Source organism: Phocoena phocoena, chromosome 20, assembly GCF_963924675.1.
Source record: "Phocoena phocoena chromosome 20, mPhoPho1.1, whole genome shotgun sequence".
NCBI classification, from domain to species: Eukaryota; Metazoa; Chordata; class Mammalia; order Artiodactyla; family Phocoenidae; genus Phocoena; species Phocoena phocoena.
In genome coordinates this window covers 14,810,297-14,826,751 of record NC_089238.1, presented here as the reverse complement: position 1 = coordinate 14,826,751, position 16,455 = coordinate 14,810,297, and the positions used below count along the sequence as shown (strand labels likewise).

At 37.3% G+C, this 16,455-nt stretch overlaps 1 protein-coding gene across 3 annotated transcripts in view; it reads right to left on the bottom strand.

The window, feature by feature from the left end:
- Window positions 1-2,754: 2,754 nt before the first annotated feature.
- ZNF568 (zinc finger protein 568) overlaps window positions 2,755-16,455 on the bottom strand; it is a 33,544-nt gene continuing 19,843 nt past the window's right edge. Inside the window, exons 1-4 of one of the 3 annotated variants that reach the window (XM_065899379.1) lie at window positions 8,494-8,629; window positions 8,127-8,222; window positions 8,070-8,072; window positions 2,755-4,337 (exon numbers count right to left, since the gene is read on the bottom strand). In XM_065899379.1, the coding sequence (XP_065755451.1) occupies window positions 2,755-4,337; window positions 8,070-8,072; window positions 8,127-8,222; window positions 8,494-8,563 (1,752 nt within the window). In that variant the 5' untranslated portion in view covers window positions 8,564-8,629. Of the gene's footprint in view, window positions 4,338-8,069; window positions 8,073-8,126; window positions 8,223-8,493; window positions 8,630-16,455 lie in introns of those variants that run through there. The other 2 variants (XM_065899378.1, XM_065899380.1) reach the window with 2 other exon arrangements.

Genomic DNA, 16,455 nt, shown 5'->3' with positions numbered 1-16,455 from the left:
TATTGTTACAGAGAATGAGATCCTTTGAGCGAAACTCTTATTACTGCTTCCACCACTGCTTCCAACCAAAACTAGATAGGTACATAAAACAAGGGTTGTAGAAGAGTGAAGCAATTTTACATAATTGCTTATGGCTACCTCAAGAAAATAAAAGTCTTTCTTGGGACTGGTGGTCCAGTGGTTAAGAATCTGCCTTCCAATGCAGGGGACGTGGGTTCGGTTCAATCCCTGGTCGGGGAACTAAGATCCCACAAGGCGCGCACCGCAACTACTAAGCACGCACTCTAGAGCCTGTGTGCCACAACTAGAGACCCCGCGTGCCACAACTAGAGACCCCATGTGCTCTGGAGCCCGCTCACAGCAACAAAAGATCCCACATGCCTCAATGAAGACCCTGTGTGTCGCAACTAAGACCCGATGCAGCCAAGTAAATAAATAAATAAATAAATATTTTAAAATGGCCTATAAAAGGCTTTCTTGTTTCAAAATATTGTAATAATTAACAATGATATTAATGCCTATGCTGGTTGTATGGAAACTTACAGTGCAAGACTAATATTGTAGAGTTAATTTCTCAGGAAAATCTTTTTTTCTCCACAATGACTCTAAGCATATTACTAACTTATTAACTATGAATCCAACAAGTCAGTTGCCAAATAATGCAAGACACATTGAGAGAGCAGGGATCATTAGACCTTGATGACGCCCTAAAATAGTAAAGAACCACATCTTGCACACCTAGAACAAACAAAACATTGTAATCAAATTGGCTGTGATAAAAAATAAAAATTAAATTAAAAAACGAACAAGAAGTAATGAGACATAATCTTAAAGGGCTTTTCCTGGCACTTTCCGTCCTAATTTACAACTTACAGCACAACTTCCATTATGGCTCTGTTGCCCTAGTAACCAGATTTGGTAAGGAGAAATGCTGCCGCCTTCTGGCCGTTTCACACAACAGCAGCTTTAAACCCAGCGCTAATGGTCACTTAATATTCAAAATAATTGCAGGCCTGTAAATGACACTTGCCATCAAAAAAAATCCTGGGGTTGTAAATCGACCAGAAAATTCAAAAGACGTCGGCAAGACACATTAAGAGAGTATGTATCATTAGACCTTGATGATGCCCTAAAATAGTAAATAAAATCACATTTGATTTGTCACACTGCCCTCTGATTTTCAAATTTTTAATAAATAATTATATACTTCCTTGAATCTAAGATATACTTGGTTGAAAACTGAGTTCTAAATTCAGAATGTGAAAATGTGGGGGGGAAAAAAGCATCATGGGATTGATAAAACATGTTAACTTCATATTATATAGTAAACAGAACTATCACTTTTAATTACTACTTTTCTGGAAATATTTTTCAAAAAATAGTTTAGCACCTGATAGGGCATATGAATCCATTGTAACATTTTATTTTCTGGGTATAGGCTTCCCCTAGCCCATAAATCCTGAGAAATAAGTACAAAAACACTATTAAGATAAGACATCCATATCACCATTGTGTATCATTAACTTTTAAGATTTATTTTATATGCTACCCATCTTTTTTTAAGGCATAAAAATTACAAGTAAAGCTAAAAGCCCCCTTTGACCAACACCCTCAATCCTAATCTCCTGCCAGAGACAACACTATCAATAATTTGGTATGTGTCCTTTTTAATCCATTTAAAATAGTTTTACATACATATTTCAATAATAAAAACAATTCTATTCTTTGTGAATGATTTCACTCCAATTTACATGAATGTTATTATATGGTATGTTTCATCTGGATCTTGATTTTTTTTTTCACTCAACATTATTTTAGATAGCAACCATGTTACACAATATAGACCAAGCTCATTTCTTTTAACTGCTGTATACCATTCCATTATTTGAATATATCACATTTTATTCATCCATTATCCCTTCAATATATATGTTGTTTTCAATTCAGATATATATATATTTTTTTATTCATATTTATGAATTTCTTTAGGATGTATATCCAGAAGTGGAATGGCAGGGTCCTTTTAAAAAATATTTCCCTGCCTCAAAGTCATAGACAATATCCTGTTATTTCCTTTCAAGAAGTTCAGAGTTTGGCTTTTCACATTTCAGTGTTCAAATCCTTTGGAATTCTTTTTCTTTATATGTTGTAAGGTTGTATGTAATTTTATTTTCCCCAATATGGAGATTCAAATACTCCCAACTGTATTTATTGACTAGGCCATCATTCTTCTACTGATTCACGATGTCATGTCTAATATATATATATATATATATATATAACAAGTTTGCATATATTCATTCATTTACTTCTAGGCATTCTATCCTGTAAATCCTTTTTATTTATCCATTAATGTTCTAATACCACACACTATTATATGACCATAACTTCATAATACGTGTAGTATATGGTAGAAGGTGTGTCCTCTCTGTTCTTATTCAATATTGTCTCAGCAATCCATAGACTTTTATTTCATATGGATTTTAGAATCATTTGGTAAAGACCCTAGAAAATTCTTGTTAGATGTTTGGAACTATATTAGGTCCATAGATTAATTTGGGGAGAAAAGACATTTTATGATATTGGGTTTTTCCATCTACATCCATCATATTTCCCTCCATTTACTCGTCTTTTGCCCTTCAACAAAGCTTTACAATTTTTTCATAAAGACCTTTTTCATTTTTTGAGACTATGCCAAGATATTTTAAAGTTAAGTAAAGCATGGATTGAATTTAAGAGAAGGCCTTTATTCATTTAGTACACTCGGCGTTTCTCACCTGTATGACCTCTCTTATGTATAGAAAGGGATGCTCTTTGAGAGAATGCTTTCCCGCATTCATTACATTCAAAAGGTTTCTCACCGGTGTGAATTCTCATATGTATTATAAGTAGTGAGCATTGAGAGAAGGCTTTTCCACATTTATTACATTCATACGGTTTCTCCCCTGTATGACTTCTAACGTGAAGAGTAAGGGATGAGATTCGAGAGAAGGCTTTACCGCATTCATTACATTTAAATGGTTTCTCTCCAGTATGAATTTTTTCATGTTCAAGGAGATTTTGTCTCTGACTGAAAGCTTTTCCACATTGATTACAATGATAGGGTTTCTCTCCAGTATGAATTTTCTCATGTTCAGTGAGATTTGATTTCTGACTAAAGGCTTTCCCACATACTGTACACGCATAGGGTTTTTCACCAGTATGAATTCTCTGGTGTCGGATGAGGTTTGACATCTGAATAAAAGCTTTCCCACATTCATTACATTCATAAGGTTTCTCTCCAGTATGAATTTTTTGATGTGTAATGAGATTTTCTTTCCGGCTGAAGGCTTTTCCACATTCATTACATTCATAAGGTTTCTCAGCTGTATGATTTCTCATATGTACAGTAAGGGATGAACTTTGAGAGAAGGCTTTCCCACATTCACTGCATACATAGGGTTTCTCCCCTGTATGACTTCTCATATGTATAATAAATACTGAGCATTGAGAGAAGGCTTTTCCACATTTATTACATTTATAGGGTTTCTCCCCTGTGTGACTTCTCATATGCAGATTAACAGATGACATTCGAGAAAAAGCTCTACCACATTCATTACATGCATAAGGTTTCTCGCCAGTATGAATTTTCTCATGCTCAATAAGATTTTGCTTCTGGCTAAAGGCTTTTCCACATTCCTTACATTCATAGGGTTTTTCTCCAGTATGAATTCTCTCATGTTCAATGAGATTTGATTTCTGACTGAAGGCCTTCCAACAATCTTTACATGCATAAGGTTTTTCTCCGGTATGAATTCTCTGGTGTCTAATAAGGTTTGACATTTGAATGAAAGCTTTTCCACATTCATTACACTTATATGGTTTTTCCCCAGTATGAATTTTTTGATGTGTAATAAGATTTTCCTTCCTACTGAAAGCTTTTCCACATTCCTTACATTCATACAGTTTCTCTCCAGCATGAATTCTCTCATGTCTGATGAGGTCAAATTTATGATTAAAGTCTTGTCCACACTGATTACACTTAAAGGGGGATACAACATGTGATGAGCAATGGTAAAATGGTTTCCCATACTTATTACACTCATAATTTTTCTCTCTTATACAGCCTTTCTCATAACTAAGTAAGTCTAAATTATGTTCAAAACCCTTATCAAATGAGTCATATTCAAAGAAGTTTTGTCTTGAAGTAACAATGTCTGAGCCAAGAGGAAATACTTTTGCAACTTTTTTACATTCAATGACATTTTCCTTAATTAGAGTTTTCTTGGAGATGGATGTGATTTTCCTCACAAGTGTTTCCTGCTGCTCCTTGATCTGTTCATCATCTTCCCAAACTTCTAAAATGGAGGACCAAAAATTATAACTTTTGAATTCTTCTCCTACTGCATTATTGATAACATTTCAGAAATTTGTCAAAGTGGGGTTGATCTTAGATATTGGCTCTAGTCTCCCAATATGAAAGAAATCCAAAGTGCAAATGTCCCTAGTTTCTAAGATTTGAGAAGTTAACTCCTATAAATAATATTATGGAGAGAATACTGCCATTAATAGGCCCAAGCTGCTCTGATTGATTTAAAAAACATACAATGCAGATATCAGTAAAATGAACAGAATAATTAAGATGAAAGGGCAAACACATAAATGACTGGATAGCAAGTCAAATGACTAGAGGATAAAATTAACACTTGTGGTTAAACAAAACAGATCGAATGTATATGTTTATTTCTCCCACTTCTTAAAATTCCATTGAAATGACAGTAAAAAATAAACATTTAAACCCATAAGGACAAAGGAAATAGGAGTAAAAATAAGGGTAAACAAGACATTTCAACAAAATACTGGAAGGCAAAAGGGTAAGAAAACTGTCAACTGATAGCTTAGATAAGAAATTCAAGTTTTGAGCTACGAAGATGCAAACGTCCAACAACAAAGTGATTTGACAACAAAACACTAGAAAAGCTCAAAAATTGGAGGATTTAGGTACTTAAAAGGCAGGGATTAGAGTGGGGCTGAAAAACAGAGGATTAATTTAAAGCCTGGAGTTATATACTGATTTGAAGGCATGAATACATCTATATCATGAAGGTACATAAAGGAAAAAGGAGTCATTTGGATAATGCTCAGTAAGGGCTGGAGAAAAGGAGTCATGTAAAACACAGTTTATAAAGGAATAAGAAAAAATAAACAGGAACTGAAGAGAAATCAGAATCCTTTAGAGAAAAGAAGACATTTTCAGGAAGGGTGATCCACAGGATCAAATATAGAAGAGGAATTCCTGTTTCAATATGGTGGAATTAAACACCTCTGTGTCCTCTCCTCTCTGCAAACATGAAGAAAAAACAAAAAAGAAAATATATCCTCAATAAAACTAAAAGACAGCTAAACTCCAGTTCCAGAGTGTAAGGAAAGACCAGAGGGTACACTGAACCAGGCAGGGAAGAAACCCAGACACTGGCTGTTCTTTCTTATCTTAGACAGAAAGCATGGTGAACAGAGTTCTCCAAAACAGATGGAACACCCTGTGGACAGAATGAATGAGTCATTTTTTACAACAGTGGAATCCAGATGTGTTAAGACTGCATGGTGGCAGGAACATAATGGTCTTCTTCTGGCCCTGTCAAATGGTAGGGAAGGCAGAGCTATACAAGGAGATGCAAATAGCCATTATTCTTGTATAAGCAGGATGCTGGCATAGGAGGGTAGAAGAGATACTGAGTGCTAGAGGAAGCATGCAATTAATAATCTCTGATTCAGAAGAAGTAAAGGGCAAACCAACTCTTAACACCAAAACTTGTATGACAGAGGAAGTCAACAGAGCAACAGAGGCTTCCTACTAGCTCGAGTATTTTTCTAGACAATCTCCAGCACTCTCCTTCTGTAAATAGTGGGTCCAGCAGGAAATAACCATGTTCAAAGATGAGGAATGGGGCTTCCCTGGTGGCGCAGTGGTTGAGAGTCTGCCTGCCAATGCAGGGTACACGGGTTCGTGCCCCAGTCTGGGAAGATCCCACATGCCACGGAGCGGCTAGGCCCATGAGCCATGGCCGCTGAGCCTGCGCATCCGGAGCCTGTGCTCCGCAATGGGAGAGGCCACAACAGTGAGAGGCCCGCGTACCGTAAAAAAAAAAAAAAAGATGAGGAATGTAGTTATAAAAGGAACCAGTATTCAGATCTATACCACACTACAAGAATCAAAAAACATGAATATACAAGCTTACAGGAAAAACTGATACTGACTGATCAATAAGCCTCATAAAGTTCTAAAGCTTTCAAGAAAAACAAACCTATGGGCATCTAGGCAAATAAATCAAGTCACCTATGAGGGAAAACAATCAGGCTTCAGATTTCTCCAAGCAACAATTCAAAGCCAAGAGGCAGCAGAGGACTATCTAAAGTCTTCAGGGAACTGTCTACAAAACCTCTAGGAAAGACAGTATGGCTCACGAATTGTATACACAGCCAACTATCAACTAAATATAAAGGTTTTAAAAAAAAGATATTTGCTTGTTTGCAAAACCTCAGGGACTCCAGTTCCCACTAAATTATAAGCTCCATGAGCCCATGCCCAGAATAGTATTTTATCTATATTGTTATGACTATAAATGTGGTTTCCTTTTCCTTATATCCTCTACTCGGTTGTTGAAGTATACATGAAAACTACTGATTTTTATTTGTTAATTTGATACCCTACCATATCACTGGATTCCCTTACTATTTGTTGCAGTTGATTCTCTTGTGTTTTAAGGGTTATAATCTTATCATCTATAAATAAAGATGGTTTTACAGGGTCCTTTCCAATTCTTCTAGTACTGATTTTTTTCTCTTGTCTGTTACTTAGGTATAAACTTAGTAAGAAATTGACAAAAGGTATAAAGGAAACCTTGGAAAGCATTTCTGAAGGACACAAAAAATAGATAGACCTGAACAAAGACAGAGAACACGTTCTTGGATAGAAAACCTTGATGTTATAAAGATGTCAGCACTCCGAAAGTTAATTTATGCTTCTAACACATTCCCACCAAAAAATCCAACACGTTTTTCTCTGGAAAGAGACAGTTGAATGTAAAATTCTTATGGTGAAATAAACAATCAAGAATAGACAGCACAGGGCCTCTGTGGTGGCACAGTGGTTAAGAATCCGCCTGCCGATGCAGGGGACACTGGTTCGAGCCCTGGTCTGGGAAGATCCCGCATGCTGCAGAGCACCTAAGCCCATGCGCCACAACTACTGAGCCTATGCTCTAGAGCCCACAAGCCACAACTACTGAGACTGTGTACCACGAGCACTGAAGCCCATGCACCTAGAGCCCGTGCTCTGCAACAAGAAGCAACCGCAATGAGAAGCCCATGCACCACAATGAAGAGTAGCCCCTGCTCGCTGCAACTAGAGAAAGCCCACGCGCAACAGCAAAGACCCAATGCAGACACAAATAAGTAAATAAAATTAACAAAACAAAAAAAAGAATAGCCAGCACAACTCTAAAAAAAAAAGTGTACTCAACTAGGAAAAGAAAAGGACTGAGTGTCAAGGGTAAGAGACACTCACTTTTCAATGTTATCTTTTGGACTGTTTATATTTTTTAACTAACTGTGCATACATTATATTTCAAAAAAATTAAAGGAATGAGAGGTGTAAATAAGCAGGAAGGAGGTAACAATTTGTAAGCCAGAAACTTTTAAACCTATGTGGGATTGTGAGAGTTGTGAAGTACAATGGAAAGTGAGTATTGTTACAAAACAAATCTGAGGCTTTTCAAAATAGAAAGAAAAGGAATCTAACTCTGAAACAAATGTGTTTTAAAAATACTATACATCCACCAAATATTGAATGCATAAGAAAAAACCCTATGAACACAAAGCAAAGAGAGAGCTTAAGGATCATAGAGAGGGACACGAATCCTGAAAGTAACGCTGTAAATGAACTAGGGAAGTTTTGGTATCTAAAATTTGAAAAAAGGAAGATAGCTCCAATACAGTATTTGGAAGTGTCCCCATAATCTAAGGCATTCATACCTTTCGTCACTGTAGAAGACTTAAGCAAATCTTGGAAAATGTGAAATGGTATCAACCCCCTGAACAACTGTCATGTGTCTTTCTCATTCAGACCCGCATTTTCACTTATTCACCTGGACAGGGCCTCCCAAGCATTTCTTCTTCTATCACCCATGGCTCCTCTTCCTGCTCCAACTTGAAGATCACATCTGGTTTGGTGACTTGGCAGCCTATTATGAAAGACAACAAAGGACTTGGATATTAATGCTGGAGACAACCATCCAGACCTTGGTTTGAGTCCTGGGGACTTGAGGGCCTATGAAAGATGAGGATGGAGGAACTTCCACAGTGAGACAAAGTAATTAGCCTTTACCCTAAAGACAAGCACATACAATGAAATGAAGAAAGGGAAGGCTAGTTAAAGACATCTGGCAAGTTGAAGTCGTCACAGATTTCAAAGACAGAAAAGAATTCTGTGTAAAATTGCAAAGTTACCCTTACCCACTGTGACTAGGTTGCTATAGTTCTCCAGCATCACATCACGGTACAAGTCCCTCTGAGCAGGTTTCATTTGCTGCCATTCCTCCTGGGTGAGGTCCACAGCCACATCCTTAAATGTTACTGTTCCCTGTAAAAAGACAATTTGAAGTCATCAAAACTAAACACTGTGGTCAAAACATCTAAGAACCCATTTAGCTGATCAGATACCATATATCAGGCTTGCATATTTATGTAATTTTGTATTTATACTATACGGGAAAATATACTGTAATAGAAATACCCTGTAGAAGTATGTTAATTACTGAATCCGCAAACTGATGAATTCATCATCTATTATTCAGGAAGCTGGAAATAGTGGTCACTGATTTATACTAGGCTGTGACAGAGATGATATAGACATGATTCATAGGTAACTGGCTCAGAACCTGTCCAAGCAATTATGTAATCTAGTAAGAAAGAGGACTTGGAAATAGTGGGGAAGGAGGAGAAATAAAGCTGGAGGAAGGAGGAGAAATAAAGCTGGAGGAAGGAGGAGAGGTATGAAAATTTGAACATGCAAAATTTGATATTTCTAAGACTTCCAGATGGAAATGTCCACTATGCAGCTGGAGGTATGAAGAAAGGAGATGAGAATTTGTTAGCCATCAACTGAAAATTGGGAGCTGAATCCATGGCAGAAGGATATGAGTGGTTGTAAAGAACATATATGGTAGATTGGTTCAAGATGGTGGAGTAGAAGGACATGTGCTCACTCCCTCTTGCAAGAGCACCGGAATCACAACTAACTGCTGAAAATCATTGACAGGAAGACACTGGAACTCACCAAAAAAGATGCCCCACATCTAAAGACAAAGGAGAAGCTGCACTGAAATGGTAGGAGGGGTGCAATCACAATAAAATCAAATCCTATAACCGCTGGGTGGGTGACTCACAAACTGGAGAACAATTATACCACCCACTGGAGTGAGGGTTCTGAGCCCCATGTCATGATTGCCAACCTGGGGGTCTGGCAACAAGAGGGGGAATTCCCAGAGAGGCAGACTTTGAAGGCTGGCAGGATTTGATTGCAGGAAATAGACAGGACTGGGGGAAACAGAGACTCCACTCCTGGAGAGCACACACAAACCAGTGTGCACATCAGGACCCAGGGGGAAGGATCAGTGACCCCATAGGAGAACCAGACCTACCTGCTGGTGTTGGAGGGTCTCCTGAAGAGGCAGGGGGTGGCTGTGGCTCACCATGGGGACAAGGACACTGGCAGCAGAAGTTCTGGGAAGTACTCCTTGGCAGGAGCCCTCCCGGAATCCACCATAAGCCCCACCAAAGAACATGTAGCCTCCAGTGCTGGGTCACCTCAGGCCAAACAACCAACAGGGAGGGAACTCAGCCCTACCTATCAGCAGACAAGTGGATTAAAGTTTTACTGAGCTCTGCCTACCAGAGCAACACCAGCTCTACCTACTACCAGTCTCTCCCATCAGGAAGCTTACACAAGCCTCTTATATAGACTCATCCACCAGAGGGCAGACAGCAGAAGCAAAAAGAACTACAATCCTGCAGCCTGTGGAACAAAAACCACATTCATGGAAAGATAGACAAAATGAAAAGGTAGAGGACTATGTACCAGATGAAGGAACAAGATAAAACACCAGAAAAACAACTAAATGAAGTGGAGATAGGCAATCTTCCATTAAAAAGAATTCAGAATAATGATAAAGATGATGATCCAAAACCTCAGTAAAGAATGGAGGCAAAAATGGAGAAGATGCAAGAAATGTTTAACAAAGACCTAGAAGAATTAAAGAACCAAAAAACAGAGATGAACAATACAATAACTGAAAAGAAAAATACACTAGAAGAAATGAATAGCAGAATAATGGAGGCAGAAGAACGGATAAGTGAACTGGAAGACAGAATGGTGGAATTCACTGCCGCAGAACAGAATAAAGAAAAAGAATGAAATAGATTATTACTCAGCCATATAAAGGAACAAAATTGAGTTATCTGTAGCAAGGTGGATGGACCTAGAATCTGTCATACAGAGTGAAGTAAGTCAGAAAGAGAAAAACAAATACTGTATGCTAATGCATATATATGCAATTTTAAAGAGCAGTACTGATGAACCTAGTGGCAGGTCAGGAATAAAGATGCATACGTAGAGAATGGACTTGAGGGCATGGCAGAGAGGGAAAGCTGGGATGAAGTGTGAGAGTAGCATTGACATATATACACTACCAAATGTAAAACGGATGGCTAGAGGGAAGCAGCTGCATAGCACAAGGAGATCAGCTCAGTGCTTTGTGACTACCCAGAGGGATGGAATAGGGAGGGTGGAAGGGAGGCTCAAGAGAGTGGGGATATGGGGATATATGTATACATATAGCTGATTCACTTTGTTATACAGCAGAAACTAACACAACATTGTAAAGCATTTATACTCCAAAAAAGATGTGAAGAAAAAAGAAAAAAGAATGAAAAGAAATGAAGACAGCCTGACCTCTGGGACAACATTAAATGCAAAAACATTCACATTAGAGGGGTCCCAGAAGGAAAAAAAAGAGAGAAAGGACCCAAGAAAATATTTGAAGAGATTACAGTCAAAAACATCCCTAACATGGGAAAGGAAATAGCCACCCAAGTCCAGGAAGTGCAGAGACCCAGGCAGGATAAATGCAAGGAGAAACACACCAAGACACATAGTAATTAAATTGACAAAAATTAAAGACAAAGAAAAATTATTAAAAGGAACAAGGGAAATATGACAAATAACATACAAGGGAACTACCATAAGGTTAACAGCTGATTTTTCAGCAGAAACTCTGCAAGCCAGAAGGCAGTGACATGATATATTAAAAGTGATAAAAGGGAAGAATCTACAACCAAGATTACTCTATCCAGCAAGGATCTCATTCAGATTCAACGGAGAAATCAAAAGCTTTACAGACAAGCAAAAGATAAGAGAATTCAGCACCACCAAACCAGCTCTACAACAAATGCTAAAGGAACTTCTCTAAGTGGAAATCACAAGAGAAGAAAAGGACCTACAGGGCTTCTGTGGTGGTGCAGTGGTTGAGAGTCTGCCTGCCTATGCAGGGGACACAGGTTCGTGCCCTGGTCCAGGAAGATCCCACATGCCTTGGAGCGGCTAGGCCCGTGAGCCATGGCCACTGAGCCTGCATGTCCGGAGCCTGTGCTCCTCAACGGGAGAGGCCACAACAGTGAGAGGCCCGTGTACGGCAAAAAAAAAAAAAAAAAAGACCTACAAAAACAAACGCATAACAATTAAGAAAATGGTAATAGGAACAAAGATATCAATAATTACACTAAACGTAAATGGATTAAATGCTCCAACCAAAAGACATGGGCTTGCTGAATGGATACAAAAACAAGACCCATATATATGCTGTCTACAAGAGACCCACTTCAGACCTAGGGACACATAGAGACTGAAAGTGAGGGGATGGAAAAAGATATTCCATGCAAATAGGAATCAAAAGAAAGCTGGAGTAGCAACTCATATCAGATAAATAGACTTTAAAATAAAGGATGTTACAAGAGACAAGGAAGGACATTACATAATGATCAAGGGAGCAATCCAAGAAGAAGACATAACAATTATAAATATATATGCACCCAACATAGGAGCACCTCAATACATAAGGCAAATGCTAATAGCCATAAAAGAGGAAATCAACAGTAACACAATAATAGTGGGGGACTTTAACTCTCACTTACACCAATGGACAGATCATCCAGACAGAAAATTCATAAGGAAACACAAGCTTTAAGTGACATAATAGGCCAGATAGATTTAATTCATATTTATAGGACATTCCATTCAAAAGCTGCAGATTACACTTTCTTCTCAAGTGCACACGGAACATTCTACAGGATAGATCACATCTTAGGTCACAAATCAAGCCTCGGTATATTTAAGAAAATTGATATCACATCAAGCATCTTTTCTGACCACAATGCTATGAAATTAGAAATAAATTACAAGGAAAAAAGGAAAAAACACAAACACATGAAAGGTAAACAATACGTTACTAAATAACCAAGAGATCACTGAAGAAATCAAAGACAAAATCAAAAAATACCTAGAGACAAAATGACAACGAATACACGATGATCCAAAACTGATGGAATGCAGCAAAAGTAGTTCTAAGAGGGAAGTTTATAGCAATAGAATCCTACCTCAAGAAACAAAAAAAATCTCAAATAAACAATCTAACCTTACACCTAAAAGAACTAGAGAAAGAAGAACAAACAAAACCCAAACTTAGACGAAGGAAAGAAATCATAAAGATCAGAGCAGAAATAAATGACATAGAAACAAAACAACAGCAAAGCTCAATAAAACAAAAAGCTGGTTCATTGAGAAGATAAACAAAATTGATAAACCTTTAGCCAGACTCATCAAGAAAAAGAAAGAGCAGACTCAAATCAACAGAGTTAGAAACGAAAAAGGAGAAGTTACAATGGACACCACAGAAATACAAAGCATCATAAGAGACTATGACAAGCAACTCTGTGCCAGTAAAATGGACAACATGGACAAATTTTTAGAAAGTTGTTACCTTCCAAGACTGAACCAGGAAGAAACAGAAAATATGAACAGACCAATCATAAGTAATGGAATTGAAACTGTGATAAAAAATCTCCCAACAAACAAAAGTGCAGGATCAGATGGCTTCACAGGTGAATTCTATCAAACATTCAGAGAAGAGCTAACACCCATCCTTCTCAAACTCTTCCAAAAATTGCAGAGGAACACTCCCAAACTCATTCTATGAGGCCACCATCATCCAGATACCAAAACCAGACAAAGATACTCCAAAAATGAAAATTACAGACCAATATAACAGATGAAAATAGATGCAAAAATCCTCAACAAAATGATAGCAAACAGAATCCAACAGCACATTAAAAGGAAAATACACCATGATCAAGTGGGTTTTATCCCAGGGATGCAAGGATTCTTCAATATACACATATCAATCAATGTGATACACCATATTAACAAATTGAAGAATAAAAACCATATGGTCATTTCAACAGATGCAGAAAAGGTTTTTGACAAAATTCAACACCAATTTATGATAAAAACTGTCCAGAGAGTGGGCATAGAGGGAACCTATCTCAACATAATAAAGGCCATATACGACAAACCCACAGCAAGAATCATTCTCAATGGTGAAAAACTAAAACTATTTCCTCTAAGATAAGGAACAAGACAAGGCTGTCCACTCTTGCCACTATTATTCAATATAGTTTTGGAAGTCTTAGCCATGGCAATCAGAGAAGAAAAAGAAATAAAAGGAATACAAATTGGAAAAGAAATAAAACTGTCACTATTTGCAGATGACATGATACTATGCATAGATAATCCTAAAGATGCCACCAGAACACTACTAGAGCTAATCAATGAATCTGGTAAAGTTGCTGCATACAAAATGAATGCACAGAAATATCTTTCATTCATATACACTAACAACAAATGATCAGAAAGAGAAATTAAGGAAACAATCCCATTCACCATTGCTACAAAAAGAATAAAATACCTGGAATAAACCTACCTAAGAAGGTAAAAGACCTGTACTCAGAAAACCATAAGACACTGATGAAAGAAATCAAAGATGACACAGATGGAGAAATATACCATGTTCTTGGATTGGAAGAATCAACATTGTGAAAATGACTATACTACCCAAAGCAATCTACAGATTCAATACAATCCCTATCAAACTACCAATGACATGTTTTACAAAACTAGAACAAAAAATTTTTAAATTTGTATGGAGACACAAAAGACCCAGAATAGCCAAAGCAATCTTGAGGGAAAAAAACAGAGCTGGAGGAATCAGACTCCCTGATTGCAGACTATACTACAAAGCTACAGTGATCAAGACAATATGGTACTGGCACAAAAACAGAAATATAGACCAATGGAACAGGATAGAAAGCCCAGAGATAAACCGATGCACCTATGGTCAACTAATCTATGACATAGGAGGCAAAGATATACAATGGAGAAAAGACAGCCTTTCAATAAGTGGTGCTGGGAAAACTGGACAGCTACAAGTAAAAGAATGAAATTAGAACACTCCCTAAAACCATACACAAAAATAAAGTCAAAATGGATTAAAGACCTAAATGTAAACCGGACACTGTAAAACTCTCAGAGGAAAATATAGGAAGAACACGCTTTGGCATAAATCACAGCAAGATCTTTTTTGACCCACCTCCTAGAGTAATGGAAATGAAAACAAAAATAAACAAATGGGGCCTAATGAAACTTAAAAGCTTTTGCACAGCAAAGGAAACTGTAAACAAGATGAAAAGACAACCCTCAGAATGGGAGAAAATATTTGCAAATGAATCAATGGACACAGGACTAATCTCCAAAATATATAAACAGCTCATGCAGCTCAATTTTAAAAAAACAAACAACCCAATCCAAAAATGGGCAGAAGACCTGAATAGACATTTCTCCAAAGAAGACACACAGATGGCCAAGAAACACATGAAAAGCTGCCAACATCACTAATTAAAGAAATGCAAATCAAAACTACAATGAGGTATCACCTCACACCAGTTAGAATGGGCATCATCAGAAAATCTGCAAACAACAAATGCTGGAGAGGGTGTGGAGAAAAGGGAACCCTCTTGCACTGTTGGTGGGAATGTAAATTGATACAGCCACTATGGAGAATAGTATGGAGGTTCCTTAAAAAACTAAAAATAGAATTACCATATGATCCAGCAATCCCACTACTGAGCATATACCCAGAGAAAACCGTAATTCAAAAAGACACATGCACCCCAATGTTCACTGCAGCACTATTTACAATAGCCAGGTCATGGAAGCAACCTAAATGCCCATCAACAGACGAATGGATAAAGAAGATGTGGTACATATATACAATGGAATATTAGCCATAAAAAGGAAGGAAACTGGGTCATTTGTTGAGACGTGGATGGATCTAGAGACTCTCATACAGAGTGAAGTAAGTCAGAAAGAGAAAAATAAATATCATATATTAACGCATATATGTGGAACCTAGAAAAATGGTACAGATGAACCTGTGTGCAAGGCTGGAATAGAGACACAGATGTAGAGAAAAAACGTATGGACACCAAGGGGGGAAATTGGGGGCGGGGTTGTGTTGTTGCTGTTGTTGGGATTAATTGGGAGATTGGGATTGACATATATACATTAATATGCATAAAAGAGATAACTAATAAGAACCTGCTGTATTAAAAAAATAATAAAATAAAATTAAAAAAAAAAGAACATACATGGTGGGTAAAGGGCCATGGTCAGAATCAACCATTAAGCATCAAAGAAAGGGTCTTAGGTTTTTGTTTCTTGCTTATATTTACAGTCGTGGGATGAGAATCAAAACTATGAGAGTGGTGTGACAGAAACTAAAAAACAAATGATAAATTTTTAGAAAAGAATGTTACTTGATCACAAAAACCAACTCTTCCTCTCCATTTAAAAACTTCAGTATACAAATAAGGAAAAATCTTTACCTGCAAAGGCTCTGAGAAAGAAATATATATCCCATATTTGGGAGAATATTCAAGAAACAGTATAAATAAGATAGAAAAATGGGAAGTACAAATGGAAATTACCAAAAGCTGAATCACAATTAATGTTTCTCAGAAACTATCTCTATGATCATTACTACCATCAATATCGTCATCACTGTCATCTACTGAGTACTTATATGCCAAGCACTGTTAGAATTTCTTTAGATATATTAACTTCCAAAATTCCCTTAATAAGGTTATGAAGTAGCTACTGTTATTATCCATTTGAAAGGTAAAGAAACCAGCACTAAGAGTTAAGTTTCCTAGGGTCATAAAGCTACTATGTGGTAGAGCTGAGATTCCAGCCCAAGCAGTGTAGCTGCAGAGCCCATGTTTTTATCCATCATATTATACTTCTCCAAG